The sequence below is a fragment of the Diabrotica undecimpunctata genome, chromosome 3, assembly GCF_040954645.1.
Source record: "Diabrotica undecimpunctata isolate CICGRU chromosome 3, icDiaUnde3, whole genome shotgun sequence".
NCBI classification, from domain to species: domain Eukaryota; kingdom Metazoa; phylum Arthropoda; class Insecta; order Coleoptera; family Chrysomelidae; genus Diabrotica; species Diabrotica undecimpunctata.
The window spans coordinates 143,206,084-143,220,549 of record NC_092805.1 but is presented as its reverse complement, the minus strand read 5'-3'; the positions used below and the strand labels follow the sequence as shown (position 1 = coordinate 143,220,549).

General features: G+C 33.3%; 2 protein-coding genes across 2 annotated transcripts in view; one reads left to right on the top strand and one right to left on the bottom strand.

Moving 5' to 3' along the window:
• LOC140436192 (uncharacterized) overlaps positions 1-14,466 on the top strand; it is an 821,182-nt gene that overhangs the window by 52,938 nt on the left and 753,778 nt on the right.
• The window catches only part of LOC140436191 (uncharacterized), a 64,285-nt gene that overhangs the window by 22,283 nt on the left and 27,536 nt on the right, over positions 1-14,466 (bottom strand). The window contains exon 3 of the mRNA XM_072524889.1: positions 9,355-9,590. Within this exon, the coding sequence (XP_072380990.1) occupies positions 9,355-9,590 (236 nt within the window). The remainder of the gene's footprint in view (positions 1-9,354; positions 9,591-14,466) is intronic.

Below are 14,466 nucleotides of genomic sequence, written 5' to 3'. Positions count from 1 at the left end.
GACAGAAACGAGTGACGACGAAGGACCAGCGACCCATGAAAAGGGAAAAGTTAAGGAAAAAGTTTCATCCATATTATTCGTTTTATCAGAACAATATAACCTTCGATTTTGAGAGACCCCGATTTACTAATTTCATGAAATAGCAGACCTAGACGTTTCATTCCAAGTTGTACATTTGTTTTCAAAGATTGAATTGAATATTGAATTTTATTAATTTCAATAAATAATATGTTTTCATATTAATCATTTCAATATTTTCCTTTCGATAAAATAATAAAAATGCAATGCGCCGTTAACACAAACAGTTAAACGATACCGCTATATTTCAACGATTTCAGCGATGGGAATATTTTCTCCATTTCCAAGATTTATATTTTTATTTACTGAAAATTTATTTTATTACTGGTATCTGGAGCACCTATAAACACAATATCTATTTCGTTCAACAGCACTATTCCACCGAAAAGTTCATAGCAGAATTTTTGATTTACGATCTTACAAAATATATTTTGAAACGAGTATACTGATATACAAATCGTTCAAACCCTGAATATTTGAATTTCAATTTGCTATAGAGAATCGAAGGTTTGTTCTTATATAAAACCCAAGCTGCTTACTATAAAATTTTTAAACATTATTTGTTTCAATGTCTTTGTGAAGATAAAAGAATTTTAATTTACTGTCTATTTACAAAAATGTTTTTAAAACCAGTCACGGGGCTAGGTGCTAGGTATAAGGCCTGCAAAACTAGCATAAGCGCCCTTCGTTTTTTTTTTTAAATTTAATCTTTTGGCAATTGTTTTATTTTAATTGAATGCAAGACTAGATAATGTTCTTTTAATTGCACAGTAAGCTGACAAACTATTCTATTCTATAGACATAGAATACTAAATTAATGCAGCTCCTGATATACTAAATTTTATGTAAAATTTTTATTTTACTACAAATCATTTATGGTCCCAACTGCTGACACAAAACCTTTACACAACTCAAAATAAATTTAAAGAAAATAATTAAAACATTTCGAATGCAATTTGTTTGATTTTTAAAACATAATATATTTATCAATAAATTCTATTACTGCCTGCAATGCATCCCTTGTAGGCCCGTTATCGCCGACCCTGTTTAAAACATACAATGCCTTGCCAACATGCATATTGTTTTGATGTAATAAAAAACTGATTCCAAAACAAAAACTAACCACTTAAATTTTATTAAAACGTTTACAAAAGTACTGGTATGTTAAGGATTTTATTACCAAAAAATTACTACAACAGGTTACATCGACATGCAAAGAATTTTTGAAGCACAAAGACTTTCAAAGACTCACAGTGGTATTTATTTTCTTTTAACTCAATTAGATGGCACAACGTAGCGATACCACTCTGTCAAGTGGAAATTGCCTTTCTCACACAAAGCATACATGTCCAAGACAAACGAATGTTCCGAAACATTTCCGCGGTTAGTAAAAGTAAACCTAAAGCTAAGAATAAAACCATTACTAGCAACACTATTACTAATATAAAAATATAAAGGATTCCGGGTTGAACCGCGTCGAGCTTTCGACATCCTCTGTGATGTCTTCTTCAGGACTTCTGAGGTTTCAGTCTTTTGAGCTCCCAGACACTATTACGCTGATCACTAATCAATACATTACTGTTACTGGGAACAGCGGACGGTTCATTTATACCGTTGATGGTGACGTGTTTTGGGTGGAGGGTGCCGTGGGGGTTGGCGTGAGGATTGGTGCGGGAGCTGGCGTCAACATTTCCTGGATGACGGCAGGATTTTGATTAGAGGATTTATTGAGACAGTTTGGTCTTTTTCAATTTCTATGCCTTCTTGGATAAATCTTGGTTTATAGAAGCGGACCTGTATGAAGATGGTATTGACCTAGAGCTGAAATTGAATTGGAATAGCGAACAGAAATGGAATGTTTATAAATCTTATTTTGGCTTCTACGATCTGTTTGACCTATATAAGATCGGGGGCAGTCTGCACACAAAAGATATGAAAGTTTTTGTTGGGGGGTAAATATTGTCTTAATTCCTGTTGATTTAAGAATTTTGTTGATTTTGTCGATGACACCTTTGACATAAGGAAGAAAAGCTTTCGTATAATGAGAGTCTGAGTCTTTGCGTTGAGATTGAGTGGGAGATTTATGTCTGTGGATGCTCCTATTATCAATGTTATTTTTGCGGTAACCGTTTTGGATGAGGGCCTGTTTTAGACTAGAGAGCTCAGCGGGTCTACTTGCATTATCACAAAGGCTTATTGATCTGAAGTCATGGGTATTAATGACTGAATTAATTTGTGAAGAGAAGAAGAGAACAGAGAAGAAGACCCAGAACAAGGTACCTTGATAACATCGATGAAGACATAAGAAATACGTGAGTAGGCATGCAAATAACGATTGGTATGTTCGAGTTTCCGATAAACAGGGTGATGAAAACCTTGGGAATGATTTTTCTTTATGATAAACTTGCGAAACGGTAGGGATGATTCAGTTTCCACCTCCATCGTAAACTGGATACTAGGATGTATACCATTTAGATGGGTTTGAAAAGACACCAAAGCATCTCTGCCATAATTCCAAATGACGAATGTATCATCAACATATCGTAGCCAATATGTGGGTTTAAGCATTGATGTGGATAGTGCTTGGGTTTTGAAGTCTTCCATAAAGATATTGGCAATTACTGGAGCTATTGCGCGGCCATTGTGGCACCATTTATTTGTCTGTAGAATTGATTTGGGAAGATGAAATAAGTGTTAGACATACAATGTTTAATGAGAGATTTTATAAGACTTTATAAGAAAGAAAGTGGTCTTGTAGGATACTGTATTTAGTTTTTAGAATGTTTAGAGTTTTTAGAGTTTTATGTATAGGAATGTTTGTAAATAAACTTTGAAATACACTGCAGTGGTTCACATCTTTTCTGATACCCCTACTTTACCATGTTTCTCTAATTTTGTTTTCACAATTTCTATTTCAAAATTAACAGTTTTACGTTTTTTTAATTAAGGTAAAAAAAACCAAAAACGTTAAAGTAAATATTCAAAATATCCACATGACTTCAATACACTTTACGATTCGGTTGCTTAAAGATCTTTTAATATCAAATAACTCTTATCTATTATTTTTATTCACATTTGCGGCTTTTTCTATTTTCTGTTGCAATTCTAAAAATAAAGTATTTTTTTTTGTAAACTTTTGCCTTCGTTTGCCACAAAATTAAAAAATTAAAAGGATTGAAATCAGGAATTCTTGGTGGCCAAGCTAACTCACTTCTACGACCACTTCTTCGAAGCAAAAACTGTTGATTTAAGTATTGACGAACTTCTAATGAATAATGTGGCAGTGCACCGTCGCGCCGTACAAAAATCACACGTTAGGTCTTAAGGCGAGAGTTATATCCTATAGTCTTCTTCTTCAAGTGCCATCTCCGCGGCGGAGGTCGGCAATCATCATAGCTATTCGGACTTTTGAGACGGCTGCTCTGAAAAGTTCATTTGATGTACATCCGTACCACTCTCTCAGGTTGCGCAGCCATGACATTCTACGCCTCCCTATGCTTCTCTTTCCTTGGATCTTTCCCTGCATAATCAGTTGGAGCAAGGTGTATTTCTCTCCACGTGTAATATGCCCGAAATATTCTAATTACATAAATAAATTAAAACAAAAAATACACCGCACCCAATGCTAACCTTAAAGTCGTGCTGAAAATGGGTTTCTCTCTTAGCATGAACATTTTTAAGAGGATTTTCAGAATCCCACTAATGATTATTTTTCCAATTAAATATTTCTCGTCCGGTAAATGTTACCTTATCAGTAAAAATAATTATATTTAATAGTTAATATTTTGTTTTTCTTGTAAAAATTAAGCAAATTGTAGACGCGCAGGTAAATTTTGAAGTAGTACATTTTGAACAGTAGTGTAATGATATGGATGCAGTTTTTCCCTCATCAATATTCTAAAAACAGACGATTGGCCTATCCCTGTAGCCAGACTTAATTGGCGAGTACTGATATTAATTGATACTTCTATGCAACACGAATTAAAATTTCATCTTCTTCATCGACAGTTATAGTTTCGACAGCTTCGTGTTGACTTTTATGGCGCTTCATAGGAGGTCAAAGAACGGAGGTAAAGAAACTAATAGAACCAAAACACATAGAAAAGGATACGTGGATTGACTACCTAAAAAAGCTCTATCAGAGAGCGTATAGAAATAGGCAGCGGAATAAGACAAGGGGATTTATTGATCCCCATGCTCTTCAATTTCATCATGGATGAAATATTCAAAAGCGTTAACAAAGGAAGAGGATACAGAATGGGAAACAAAGAAATAAAAATACTCTGTTACGCAGATGACGCAATATTGATAGCCTAAGGTGAAGCTAGTCTGCAAATACTGGTCCACAGATTTAACATAAAAGCAAAAGAATTTAATATGACAATCTCATCACATAAAACTAAAACAATAGTAGTAAGCAAAGAACCAACCAGATGTAAAATAGAAAATGATGACATCAGTATTGAACAAGTAATGGAAATAAAATATCTAGGAATTACACTGTCTAGCTATGGAGATCTAGACAAGGAAGTGATAGATCAAGTACAAAAAGCAAATAGACTGACATGATGCCTTAATAACACTATATGTCAAAACAGACACATTAACACTGAGATAAAGTCAAGAATTTATGAATTTTTTTTTATATGGCTTTGGCAGTTTGCCATACAGCCAGTTACATGATCTTTTAATCTCATTAGGCTCAGTAAAAAGTTTTTGAGTAATTTGTAATCGAATAGACTAAAATAGATAAATTTAAAGTTGGGAAATCAGTACAACATTTAACAAAAAGAAGAGAAAAGATATATATACATACACATATATATCCATAAACACATACAATTAACATGGGTCACTCGCTTCACGTCCAGGGGCCCGTCAGGACATTATAATATATAACATACACAGGAGAACTAGGCCACGGTAAATAGGAATAAACATATAAAGGAGAGAAAACAAAGGTAAAAAGTAAAAACAATTTTTTTTTAACTAAAGAAAAATATTACATTTGGTCAAAAAATCGATTATGCAATCGTAAATTAATCTATTTTGAGTCGCTAGGGCAGATAAAACGTTAAACGGAGATTTACCGGTAATATGAACTATATTATTGTATAATAAGGTGGATTCCAAATTATATTTGGCACAACCAAAAATTACATGATCTAGGTCACCTTCTACTCCACATTCCACACAGTTTTTACTCTCGATCACATGAATCCTTGCAAGATGAGCAGGAAAACAAGCATGTCCAAATTTAAGCCTAGATATGGTTGTTCAGAGATAAGAGTACTGAGATGAATTACAGGAAATACGCTGAGAGATCTAGAGAGAAGTGAAGACATTGGAAGTAAATAGTGAATAGAACAGTGTATAAATGAATGGACACAATATAGAAAAAAATGGAATAACCGCATAAGCAGAATGGAGGAGACCCGTGTCGTCTAAATAGCAAGAGATAAGTCACCAATCGGCAGAAGAAATATCGAACGACCGCGCAAAAGACGGAGTGACAACCTTTCATAGAGGTATTAATCCGCCAATGAACAAATATAGTTGCTTATAAAGAGAAAGACGAAGAAGAAGTGTTGATTTTTAGGACGTAAAGACCCTGTTTCACCTAGACGGTTGTAAAGATTTCGAAAACGTTTGTAGTTAGGCTGCCTTCGATTTTGGGTATAATTGTGAATATCTTCGAGCCGCAGCGATTCCACTGTAATTTGATTGAGCAAAAACACAAATCAAATCGCGCATCTCATTGATAGAAAATTCATTATGCCTAGGCATTATTTGATAAATATTACTTAAAAAAATAAACGTTAAAATTCATAAATGCATTGACAATCACACAAACCTACTTGAAAAAGAAAAAAGAAAAACAAAAAGTTAAATAATTACGGCTAAATTTGCAAATATTAGGTTTATTTGATATTAAGGTGTCTTTGCCTAACCGGGTATAAAGTGTATTGAAGTAAATGGTGGACACTTTGAATATTAGCAGAAAAATAAAAATCACTTAATTTATTATCCACCTTACCTGATATTACATAATTATTATATATTTTCCATTTACAACCACGTTTTGAAACAATAAATGTAATAATCAGCTGAATGAAAACCCTTTAAACATGGTTCGTATGTCCTGCGGTATAATACAGTTTACTTCATAATAAATAAGTTATAGTAAGTTTCCAAGTTTGCAAAGTTTATAGAAGGGTATAAAGTACTTCTATATTAGTCTTGTCAAAGGAAAGAACTGCTATGTTGGAATATTGTGAGAACTCGGTTATGAGAGATAATTTATAGATTTTCCGAAGTTTCCGCCTGTGTAAAAATTAAACATTACTTTAGCGCCTAGAGATTTCCACGAAAATTGTTGAAACATGTTCAACCAAGTTAAAACGTTTGTTAAAAGTTTGTAAAGAAAAATCTTTAAAAATTATATTTTATTGAAAAATTACAGAAAGCAACTTGTGTTAAAGATATTAATACAAAGTATTGTGCTGATAAAGTTTGTTTTGTATGTTAAATATTGTTTAGATATAGTAAAGAAAGGTAATAAAGAGATATTTATAATATATATGATACCCATATATATTTCCTGTTTTTATTTCATGGATATGTTCGAAATTATATGCTTTTCTCAATTGGACAACAATGTGAAGGTTTTTAAAGATTATTGAATTAATACTTTTTTGCTGGTTTCTGTGTTTATTGCTGGACGTCCCGTTTAGATAAAGAGAGATTCAGTATATGTTGCATGTTTTGCTGGTGGAAGATATTATTTTTTTCTTTTGCTCTTTATGACCTAGATCTTAGAAATATTATGTGTAATAAAAATCGAAATCTGTGAATGTCTGCTTCTTTTATGGAAATTCTAGAATGTAAGTCGATAAAACAAAAATTTTATTAACGTTTTAGTTTATCTAATTATATTAGTCAAAATATTTTTTTTGGTCTAATTAATATCAATTATCTATATAATAATTTTCATATAAGCGATATCTTGACCATTTTTTGTCCTTATTGGCTTTTAGAATTGTGCAATTATTAGCGAAAACACTGTTTTTTTCTTTAGATTGTAATTTTTTTATTAAATCATAAAGTTCATAGGATATGGTTATCTATGAAATACCACATCAGGTTAATGGCCTCCACGGTTTTCCTGGCATATTCGCATTCTTTTGTTGAAATTTTCCATGACCATTTTACATAAGTGTAGCTGAATATCGTGTTGCAGCGTTTTATTTCGTCATTCAATACATGGGAGGTTGTAGGATTATTGGCATAGACTTCTGACTTCCAATAACCCCTTTTCTTTATTTAGCGATTAGCATAGCTATCCGAACTTTACTTGCAGCTATGCGGAATAGTCCGGTTGTAGACGAATTGAACCACTTTCTTAGGTTTTAAACCCAAGATATTCTTCTTCTTCCTGGTCCTCTCTTTCCAAATACCTTGCACTGAACAATTAGTTGCAATAAGCCATATCTATGTTTTTTCTCATAACATGGCCAATATATTCTAATTTGCCTACTTTGATTGTTCTAGTGATCTCGCATTCCTTGCCCATTCTACGTAGGACCTCAATATTAGTCACACGATCCACTCATGAAATTCGTAAGATGCGCCTGTAAGAACACATCTCGAAGGCCTCGACATTTCCTAAAGAGCTTTAGACAGCGTACATGCCTTTTCTCCGTATAATAATGTAGAAAATACATAGCATCTGATGATACAGATTTTGGTAATAAGTGGTAAATCGTGACTTCTAAAAAGAGACTTCATCTTTACAAACGCTGATCTTGCTTTCCCTATGCGTTGTTTTATTTCAGTTGAGTGGTCCCATTGACTGTTTATGATAGTATCAAGATATGTGTAGCTGTTTACCCTGTCAATTGGCTGTTAGTTTACTAAAAGATGTATATTTAATATTTCGCGTTTACTAACTACATGTACTTTGTTTTTTTCGTATTGAGATCCAGCCAATATTCTCGACTTATATCTGATATGCGCGACATTATTGCTCGTAAACCATCTAGGGTATCTGCAAAAACTACTGCGCCATCAGCATATCAAATTCTGTTTAAACACACTCCGTTAACCAGGACGCATTCCTGTAGTTGTCCCAGTGTTTGCTTGAAGATACGCTCCGACTACATGTTAAATAGCACTGGAGACAGAATGCATCCTTGTCTCACTCCTCTATCTATGGAGATTGTCTCTGTCCACTGGCCATTCACTTTAATGTTGGCAGTTTGGTTGTAATATAAATTATATATGATTCTCAAGTCTCTATCATCCAAACCAGCTTCTTTCAAGATAAATATGAGCTTGTCATGTTTTTCTCCATCAAATGCCTTTTTGTAGTCAATAAAACAAATATATACATCACAGTTGACATCCTTGTACCTCTAAATAAGCACTTGCATAGCGAATAGAGCTTCTGGGTTGCCCAATAACCCCATAAAAGAAATCTAATGAGAGAAATCTTTTGAGAGTCACATGTGTGTTCTCAGAACCTTAAATGCTTTAATTTTGACGATTAGTAAAGCCATCAAGGTAAAAATGTGCTTCACAGCTTAGTATGATTTTGCTCAAAAAATCAGCATCCACTTGTTGATGTTCAAAAATCAATTCAATGAATTCTCTTCGCTGTGCATGGTCATTAGCCAAACACCGGCTAATGATGTCGAGTGATGATGCCGAATTTATATTACTGGACTTTCACCAACACTCTCACGTACTGCTTCGATATTAAAATTTAAGCCACTTATTTAGGACGACCAGCGTGTTTAGCATCAGCAATTGGTCCTATCTCTCTGAATTTTTAAGTTACTTTATTCACAGCTCAGAATCAATATTCCGACCATTATTTGTACGAAATATTCGAACTGTGGCTGCCAAATTTTCATTATTTTTAAAATATTGTTCAACAATAAAAACGCGTTGTTCTCTCGTGCAAAGGTCAATCCATACTAACCCTAAAATGTCATCTGTTAAACTGTTTTTGTCTTTCTTGTTGCCAACGCTTTACTGCCCAAATAGCAGCAAATTCAAATCTGGAATACATTTTTGGATACACTTTATAAGGCCAGATATAAATTATTTTTTCTAAAATCTATTTTTATTTTATCATCTTTTACTCCGTCTAAGAAAAATATAAGGATTATTTAGACCATTATATGTGGAAACTTTTCTTTTAGTTTATCTGATCAATATTAAACCTCTTAGAACTGTAAGTATACTTACATAAACCTAAAGACTGTTACTTACTTCTCGTCGACGAAGTGCTCGTATCCCTTTGCATAGGGAGCGAGCAACTCTCCGTAGGAATCAACAGATTTGGAATCATAATTCGGCACAAAATTCGGCGATAACGGAAGCAGATTAAGAGGTATGGGTTGATTGGAGTATCTTCCTATTGAATCTGAGGGCTGATCGAATTCATAAGGGATGCCATCAGACTCGCTTGAAAAGGATTTGTAATTGAAAGGGGTGCCAGACCTTGCCTAAAAATAAAATCGATCGATTTAATAAGGTTATCGTTATGCTGTGAAGTATTAAATTTACTACCTGCCTAAAATTTAAAGCCTGTTTTGTGTCTACAGGGACGAATCTTTGATTTTTATTTTAAAGAAGTATTAAATATATATGTCCCAAATTCGTATGTTAAAGAGATTGAAAAAAAAGGAGTAAAAATGTCGACTTTTGTGTTTGTTAAAGTAACGATTGCTCAATAAAATCGTTAATAACTCCCTACATTAGCGAGATACAGAGAGATTATTGAAAAATGTCGAAAACGACAGGGTTATAGAAAAATTTTAAAAACTTTTAATGGATATATACTGAGCGTCACGAAAAAGAGGCCACCTAAAATTTTTGCCATTTTTTTTTAATTTTTCGAATCATACCACAAAGTGATTATCATTAGATGTTTGTGTAATGTTTAAGAATATGTTCTAAAGCAGTATGCAATCATTTTTTAAATAACAAATGTCAAAAAATAACCTCTTCCAAAACAAATGTTTTTATTAAAAAAAAAAAAATTACATTGTACATTTTTTCTGTTTTCTTTATAAAATTACAATTAAGTTGTGCTTATTAATACTGTGTATTACCACCTCTATTGTAAATTACACTCCTCATTGGATTTGGCATTGAATTGATTAAATTCTGGATGTCGTTTTGAGGAAAAGCTTCCCATTCTTCCATGGGCGCCAACCAGAGCTGCTCACGATTTATTGGAGCAGGTATTCTGTTTCTTACCCTTCGTTTCAGTTGGTTCCAAACATGTTCAATCGGGTTCAAATCTGGACTTTGAGCCGGCCAGTTCATTTTTGGCACACCGACAGTTTCCAGATATTGCGTTACCATCCTGGCTACGTGTGGCCGCGCGTTGTCTTGCATAAAAATAAATTTTTCGCCGACAAACCCAGCAAAAGGCATTACATGCTCGTCTAGAATTTCGGTAATGTATCGGTGTGCATTCAACGCTTCTCTATCAATAAATACGAGATCAGTACGGCCCTCGAATAAAAGGCCTGCCCAAAACATTACCGAACCTCCTCCAAAAGCAACACGTACTCGTTGAACACAAGTAGCATATCGTTCCCCACGTCTTCTGTATGTTTTGATGCGACCATCTGAGACATAAAGAATCATCCTGGGCTCATCACTAAACAAAACATTTTTCCAATCTTCTATCGTCCAATGCTCATGGTCTCTAGCAAACTGTAGTCGGCGTTGCCGATGTGCTGCTGTTAACAAAGGTCCTGTTGCTGGACAGCGAGCCCTTAGACCAAATTCCCTCAACCTTCTTCTCTCACGGTAGAAGTGCTTAAAGTCCATCCGTGAGCATTTTGAAAACGGTTTTGGATTGATCTATCCGTAAAGAACCGATTTTGCGAAGAAGTGCGTTGTAAAGAATAGTCTTTTCTGGCCCTCGTGATTTTTCTAGGGCCTGATTCTGGTAGTCGTTCGTGAGATTTAGTCTCTACGAATCGTTGGTAAATTTTTTGGACCATGCAACGACTGACTCCAAGCTCTGGCCACTTCTCTTTGACTCATTCCACTATTAATCAAAGTAACAATTTGAACAGATCTAACAAATCTCTCAGCCATAGTTTTAAATTTAAAAATTGCACAAGTTTACTCTTCGAACAACTGTACACTAGCGAAAGGTTTTTGAAAAACAGAATAGCCATATTCCAAGAAAAATAAGGTACAAACAACACGTGCATTATCCGAAGTCGTAAAACTTATTCTGCAAACTTATAACTTTTAATTGACCTGTCGGCACCGTTTGTCGTTACCTAAAAGATGGTAAAAGTGTTACAAAACCTATAGAAATAGGCAGCGGAATAAGACAAGGAGATTCATTGAGCCCCATGCTCTTCAATTTGATCATGGATGAAATCATCAAAAGGGTTAACAAAGAAAGAGGATACACAATGGCAAACAAAGAAATAAAAATACTCTGTTACGCAGACGACGCAATATTGATAGCTCAAGATGAAGATAGTCTACAAAAACTGGTCCACAGATTTAACATAAGTGCAAAAGAATTTAATATGAAAATCTCATCTCAGAATACTAAAACAAAAAACACGAAGATCCGGTTTAAATATTGGTTGTTGTATCAAACACAATAAATTAGTTTATCATGTATTTGATGATAAAATAACTGCTACCGGTATATAGATTTCTCAGAAACGAACTTAAATGACATTTTTGATGAGAAATATTTGGCTAAGGGGAACACATTTTGATTCCAATAAGATGGAGCATCTGCCTTTACTGCTAAATGCGTTTTAAATTATTTCAATAAAAAAATCTCATAATTGATGAATTGAAACTTATGGTCCTGTTAGATTGCCTTCTTGTTCACCAGAACTAACTCCTGATTTTTTTATTTGGGGAAAATCAATGTTTATAAATCTGCCTTTAACACAAAGTAAGAATTATTACAAGGCATTTATACAAATGAAGCTTATGCATGTACTCAATTGTGTAAGATCTATAAGAAAAAGATTTTAATAATTAGTACAACAAAACGGAGGCATTTTGAACATTTATTAAAATTAATTTTGGTTGTTAAGTAGATTTTTGTTGTTAGTTAATTTGTTATTTCTATTTTTTAAATTGTTTGATCTTATTTCTGGTTAAAAAAACCGTGAAGGATTACTATTCGCATTATAAAATGTTAGAATGTGTTTCTGAGTGTTTTGTTTTTGTGTCTTTAGCATGATGTCAAATAAACAATTTATTTACACAATAGGTCCAATAACTAAAAATTGATATATAATATGTCACATCAGGTGAAAAAGAATTAAAATAATTATAAAAGAAAAATGTCAAAACATATAGTGTGTCCCATATAAAAAAAGATACGTTGTAACTATACTTCCATAGAGAGACCTCCTAAAGAATTTTTTTTTGTACAAAACTGAACCCTTCTATCATATATCCTTTAAACGTTACAATAAACTTATTTCAAATTTTTTATTAAAAAAGATCTATAACTCTGTTCTTTTTGATCTTTCTTTTTTCTATCTCCCTTAGTTTTTCGTACACCCTGCAAAATATATGAACTTGGGACGTACTGAAAAGTTTCTATTTTTCCTTATGTGTAATTATGTATACATAAGTATTCAATGAAAGGTTGTTGCTTGCGTTATAATATAGAAAAATAAATATTTCTCTCGTCCCAGGGGCTGAATTTACATAGCAACAAGATATTTATTTTACACACATACACTAGACAAAATAGTTTTTCCGCTAATACCATTGCATAGTTTCTGCGAACAATTAGAAATAAAAAAATATTTCTTAATTTAAAATGGATTTTAAAAGTAGGTACTCTACATGGACGTCAATATTTATTATCATTCGCTTGAACCATTTTCAAGACAATTACTTTACTCTTAATGAACTGCTTAATTACAAACACGCAATAAACTCTCTAAAAAAAAGGTATAAAAAAAGGTATAAAAAAAGGTATAAAAAAAGGTATAAAAAAAAAGTTTAGTAAATTTTATTCAAGTTTATGCTCCTACGGCAGATAAAGATGACGACGATATCGAACTATTTTACCATGATTTGGAACAAGTCTTAAAATCAATAAAGAAACATCACACTACAATAGTAATGGGCGACTTCAATGTCAAAGTTGGCCAGGGAAGAGTGGATGGATATGTGGGGGAATATGGTCTAGGAAATAGAAATGAACGTGGTGACCGTTTGATACAATTTTGCCAGACGGAAGACTTTGTAATTTTTTAAGACCAAAAGAGACTTTTAAGCTACCAAAAAGAAGATTGTATACATGGAAATCTCCCGGCGACACAACGAATAGAATAATCCGAAATCAAATTGACTTTGTCCTCATTAGACAAAGATTTCGTAATTCTATACTGTCTGCCAAAACTTACCCTGGAGCAGACATCGGTTTAGACCATAACCCCATAGTAGTCACATTACGAATCAAATTGAAACTGGTTAAAAAACCCACACAAAGTAGAAGTGATATTAAGAGATTAAGGGAACCACAAACAAAGGAACAAACTGTAAAAACTCTTACTGAAAATCTACGTAATGCCCAAGAACTGAATAAGAGTTGGTATACCATTGATCAGAAATGGGAAAATATAAAAGTAGCAATAATTAAAACAGCTAATGAAAACTTAAAACCAAAGAAAAGAAAACATAAAGACTGGATGCCTGAAGAAATACTACTATTAATGAATGAAGGAAAATCATTCAAAACAAAAAATCCAATTAAATACAATGAAACTGATCGATTAATTAAAAAGAGAATAAAAGAAGCTAAGGAGAGAATGTTACATGAGCAGTGCCAAGAACTAGAAGAAATTGAGAAAAAATATAAGACAAAGAGAGAACAGAAGCACCAAAAGAATTTAAGGATGATACTGGGCCTGCCATTATACGAGAAGAAATTGAATATTCAATGAAACAAGCTAAAGGTGGTAAATCTCCCGGGCCTGATGAAGTTCCTATCGAATTACTCAAAATTGTGAATACTGAATCTATTGATCTTCTTTTGGATCTATTCAATACCATATATAGAACAGGTATAATACCTAAAGAATGGCCCCAATCAACATTCATACTTGTACCCAAAAAAGCCAATGCAAAGGAGTGCAATGAACATCGCACCATAGCCTTAATGAGTCATGTCTTGAAATTATTTTTAAAAGTAATTCACAATAGAATACATAAGAAATTAGATGAAGGCATAAGTAATACACAAATGGGATTTAGGAAAGGACTGGGAACACGAGATGCACTGTTTGCAGTAAGTGTTCTTTCGCAGAGATGCTTAGATATAAATCACGCTTAGATATTAGACATAAATCAAGTATATGC